Below are 5,000 nucleotides of genomic sequence, written 5' to 3'. Positions count from 1 at the left end.
CATTGTAGATAGATTGCATGTCTCAGAACAAGCCAGTTCTATGACTGCTATAGCACAATCTCAGGTAACTGATGTGGAACAACAGTCCTCATCTTTGACTCCCAGTCCAGACACGCAGTCCCTGTGGCAGGAGGCACTCCAGATCACAGACTGACACCCAGACAACCCACCCATAGAGAGGTGCCTGGCAGAGAGTGTGCCTCCCGGACCTGCTGGACAGCCTCTCGTGTCCCTCTGGCTGCCTCTTTTCCATGTCCATCAGGTGCATGTCCGTCGGCTTGACGTGCCACCCATTCCGGCACCTTCCTGCATCATTACTTCATTGGCTAGAATTCCTTCAATAGCTTTGCGGAATAAAAGTCGTCTGGGTGAGAAAAATGCACAAGTAGCCTGAAAGCCTCCCGGAAGAAGCGTTCATAAGGTCCATCTCATAAGAGGCTCCTTGCTCTGTTCTGGGTGGAGGTTCCTCTGCAGATGTCCAGGGTGAGCTTTGAGGGGATTGTCCTCCCCGGGTGTTTGAAAGAGGAGCGTAAGCAGCTTTGGAATGGGGGTGGGGGGGGTGGGGTGTAGTGGGAGAAGCTTCTGGAAGTGTGGCTCAGTCCATCCTCTCCACCTTCCCCAGGATCTTGCCCTCGTACATGGGCAGCAGGCTGGCGTCCTCCCACACCTCCTCAAAGACAGCGCCGCACTCAAACTCATCGCTGGCCTTCTTGAAGTAGTACCTGAACACACCAAAACACACACAAAAAGGGAGGAAGAAAAAAAACATGGTCAGTATAATAATAATAATAATGGTGGGTTGCCTTAACAATCTGGCTTGTTATGCGGACACCTGTCTTGAAATCTGTACTTTTCCTTCCATCTTCACCCCCCCCCCCACACACACTTCTAAGAATACGTTTCCTTTCTTTTCTTTCTCTTTTTTCCTTTTCAAAGTCTCGGCGTGGGCAATTATGTCCTCGCGCCAGCAGGGAGCCTCCTAAATGAGCTGCCGTCAGAGAGAACGAGTAGCCTCCGGAATCATCCATCAGGACAAAGGTCAATAGCAGGGCTTCTACCAGCACTGTGACTCTCACACACACACACACACACACACACACACACACACACACACACACACACACACACACACACACACACACACAATCACTAAAGTGTGTGTGTCTTTTAATGTGCAAATAATAACACCCTGATTGAGGAGGGGGTGAGCTCTTGCAGACCGGTGTGGATTCTTTTGGGTTCCTTCAGCGGCAGCTCAAATGATTAAATTACAGGCTCTCCTAAAAAGCCTTCCAAACCCCCGCCCCAGCTCCCGCCCCCTCCCCTCCCCTCGGCTGGAGTGGCCTGGTCACCAGTGGCTAATTGGACCGCCTGTCAAATGAGAGGGTTCCTCTGCCTAACGTGGAAATTTCAGGTGCCCAAAAGTCTGCGAGTCACGTTGCAGTCTCATTCTCTTTCATTCCCCTCCCCTCTCTCTCTCTCTCACACACAATCTCTCTCTCTCTCTCTCTCTCTCTCTCTCTCTGTCACTCACACACACACACACACACACACTTAAAACAGCATGCCACTCTTTGTGCTCTTTAGGTTGTGCAATGATGAATGGTCGAGTGATGACGCCTAACTCTGGCAGGCTTTCTACCAAATGATCTGTGAAGCGTGTCGAGCCTCTGGGTCAAACCCACAGTCCAGCAGGATCCCCCATAATGACCCAGTCGGCTCCCGCATCCTCAACTCCACAGGAACCGGAACCATTCCCAAAAGTGGGACTTTGGGGGGGGGGGGGGACACACAGTTAATTCTGTAATGGAAACTGCCTCACCCTACCCACCCCCACTCCATGTGAACTGTGTAGTGCTGCTACGGCTACGGCTGCAGCTCCAAGCTCTGACTTTTTTTTTGGTTTTGTTTTTTTACGAGCGCAGTCGAATGAGTCAAAACAATGCCCGTAAACAGAGCCCGGGCTTCCAGTAAACAGACCTGGCACACCAGATGGCTGGCCAGTCTAACACAAGCAAGAAGTGCGGGGTTTCAAAAGCTCCAGTTTGCCAAAGGTCTTGTGAAAGAAAGGAAAAAAACATACCAAACTGATCATACCAAACTGATCACACATTCTCACTGTTCGAGTGAAGCTTTGTAAATAAGAGTAAATTAAATACTTGAGACATGCCACATAATTGCATCCTTATTTCTGTGGGGGGGAAAAAACGACATCCTCCTCTAGAGAGTCTTTGAAATGGGATGCACTGCGCTTTTTCACTCATAGGGAGGAGATTGGGAGAGAGAGAGAGAGAAAGAGAGAAAGAAAGAAATAAAAGAGAGAGAAGCCTTTCCACTGGAACCCGTTTTATGTGGTGAGGATTTTTCTCCTTGCAAACATCTGGCACCAATCTGTTTCTGGCAGTGTTTGCCAGCACTGTTCTTTGTTGAACGGCTGCCATGTTGAAATGACCCAACGTCATCTTCTGCTATTGGAACCATCATGTGCTCGGGATGAGAACACACTTACGGGCTCAGAGGTAAATGAATGACGAAGGACACCTCAGCGACCGTACTGGGCGTCCAGGCCCGACACAGTATACAGCTGTGCTAGCGTGACTAAACTGCAGCCTCCTTAGGAGACCTGAGAGAGTGCACTGCATTTGGTCTGGAACAAACCGCTGGACTATAGGTGAGCAAACTGAAAAACCCCTTTAGGACCGTCTGGGTGAATGCTGCATAGGCCGTGGAAATGACCGACCCTCCATTAAAGACCAAAAAGAGACTCAAAGGGCTCGTCAGATTGAACTTCCTCTGGAGAACAGTCAGCCAAACACGACCCATCTTATCTCTAAAGACACACACACATCAGACCCCGCGAGCGGTGCGAGCCTTACGGTTCTGAGCAGAATGGCTGAATTAGCACTGGTCTTTTGTGTGTGAAATGAAAGAGCTGGGGGTTCAAAGGCAGCCTTATTAAGTGCCTCGCTCGCTGCCCAATCAATCCCACATGTGCCCCGCCGGCCTGCTTCACATTCCCCCTTCTCCCCCTCTCAGCCCTCGCCCTCCCTAACTTCTGCTCTCCTTTCATTCTCTCTCTCTCTGCCTCTCTCTCTTTCTCTCTCTCTGCCTCTCTCTCTCTCACGCTGGTCTGCTTGCTCTCTTCCAGCCTGTGTGACTTGGTGTGGACTGGACTGGACTGGGCTGTACTGGCGCAGGGGACAACAGCAGACCCTACCATCAGGCAGGAAGGAGTGAAGCTACTGGAAAAAGTGAACTGAACTGAACTAAACTGCACAGGTAGCAGATAAGAACAGAGTGCAATAGAGAATCAAAATGAGCTTTTAGGAAACGCAGACAAAGTGATAGAAAGATAGATAGATAGATAGATAGAAGAAAGATTAAAAGCAAACGAACAACAGACAAACAAACTCCAGACTCCGTTGTGTGCGTACCTGTAGTTGCCCTTCTTGCGGAGCTGCTCCTTGAAGTGGCCGAGCGTGAGGCTGTGCGTCTTCATCACGCGCCGATACGGGATCTCCTCGCCGCAGAAGAAGTACGTCACCACCGTTTCGGTGCCGCCCGGAGAGCCGTGGCAACCGGCCTGCTTCTTCAGCCTGTGGTGGAGGAACAGAGAGTGTGAGACGCCGAGACTGGACATCAGGAGGTCCCTGGGGCAGCGGAGTCCCATGGGCTACATGTTTGCTGCTAGCTTGCTAAAGGATGGAGCTTTGAATGGAGCACTGTGAAGGTGGTCCCCACAGCACCTGTGACACTTCTGACGTGAGGCACTTCATACTGAAGGTGTAACTGATCTGGTATCTGCTGACAGACATGCTCAAGCCTCTCACATACCCATTACACACTGCTGCTGAGGTGCGCCTGAAACTACCAATCCTGACACAAACACAAACACACACACACACACAAACACACACATGGAAATCTGTAGTGCTCGAGTCACCCTGTGTCAACAGGAGAAGCAAGAAGGAGGGCAGTGGCCTTTGAAGAGGAAGATCTTTGAGTGAGTGACCCCCCCATCTCCAGCCCAAACCCCTCTCTCTCCAGCTGCCAGGACTGAAGGTCAGCCAATTAAAACTTTCAAAAGTCTCCTTCTCCTTCTCCCCCCACCCCTTCATCCACCCTTCCATCCGGTGGCTACAGCCCAGGCCTCTGATGCGCCACAGCGTGCAGAAACAGGGGACAGAGAGGGGGGCTTTGAAGAAGAGAAAGGAGGAGAGGAGCAGATAAAAAGAAAGAGGGAGGGAGGGAGGGGTGGTGGCAAAGAGGAAGATTAGCCCCAGTCCATAAGAGAGAGAGGACCTTGTGTGTGTGTGTGTGTGTGTGTGTGTGTGTTAGACAGACTGAGAAGGGACACTTACTCATCGGTCTGCAGGCCGGGGCCAAGCAGAGAGGAGGGGCCATTCTGGACGGGGGCCCCGGGGCCTTGCTCTCTCTGCAGGCTGGATGGAGAGTGCCTGAAACCACCAAAGATGAGGGTCACACACAAGACCACAAGCTACGTACCACTGCTGCACTGTTGTATGCAAACACAATAATGGATGACTTCTATTCCAATGTTTCATGTTTTCATTATCACCATGAGTCTCTTTTCTGTGGTTTGAAGGCGCTGGGGGCTGGTACCTCTGTTTGGGGGGCTTGGACACCTCCTCCAGCCGCCGGCACGCCTCCTCCAGCTGTGCCCGGGTGTTTGGAGGGGGCAGCGGGGGCATGGCCGGGTCCTGGACGAAAGGGTGGGCCGGCTGGTGGGCGCGCAGGTGCCCGCTGCTGCCACCGCCTCCCCAGGTGGGCGTACGTGAGGAGGGCTCGGCGCTGTGCCACCGCCTGGCACCCTGGACAACCCTGATGGTCAGAGAGGAGAGAGAAACATGAGAAACATGCCCCCGTCAGGTTACCGTCACAGGGCAGACATGAATCACATGGGACGTGTCACTCTGCTATCATTCATCATCAGCTTTCATTCAACATGAATGGGGTGACACACACATACTGTATTCAGC

The 5,000-nt window shown here is 52.0% G+C and overlaps 1 protein-coding gene across 4 annotated transcripts in view; it reads right to left on the bottom strand.

Moving 5' to 3' along the window:
* Window positions 1-5,000, bottom strand: part of axin2 (axin 2 (conductin, axil)) — a 15,995-nt gene that overhangs the window by 105 nt on the left and 10,890 nt on the right. For 3 of the 4 annotated variants that reach the window (XM_012817995.3, XM_042707775.1, XM_042707774.1), the window contains exons 8-11: window positions 4,624-4,842; window positions 4,362-4,457; window positions 3,435-3,596; window positions 1-722 (exon numbers count right to left, since the gene is read on the bottom strand). The exon at window positions 1-722 is cut by the window's left edge and continues 105 nt beyond it. In XM_012817995.3, the coding sequence (XP_012673449.2) occupies window positions 596-722; window positions 3,435-3,596; window positions 4,362-4,457; window positions 4,624-4,842 (604 nt within the window). In that variant the 3' untranslated portion in view covers window positions 1-595. Of the gene's footprint in view, window positions 723-3,434; window positions 3,597-4,361; window positions 4,458-4,579; window positions 4,843-5,000 lie in introns of those variants that run through there. The other variant, XM_042707777.1, reaches the window with a different exon arrangement.

The sequence above is a fragment of the Clupea harengus genome, chromosome 1, assembly GCF_900700415.2.
Source record: "Clupea harengus chromosome 1, Ch_v2.0.2, whole genome shotgun sequence".
NCBI lineage: Eukaryota > Metazoa > Chordata > Actinopteri > Clupeiformes > Clupeidae > Clupea > Clupea harengus.
The sequence above is the reverse complement of the archived record's forward strand: the minus strand, read 5'-3'. Positions and strand labels throughout refer to the sequence as shown.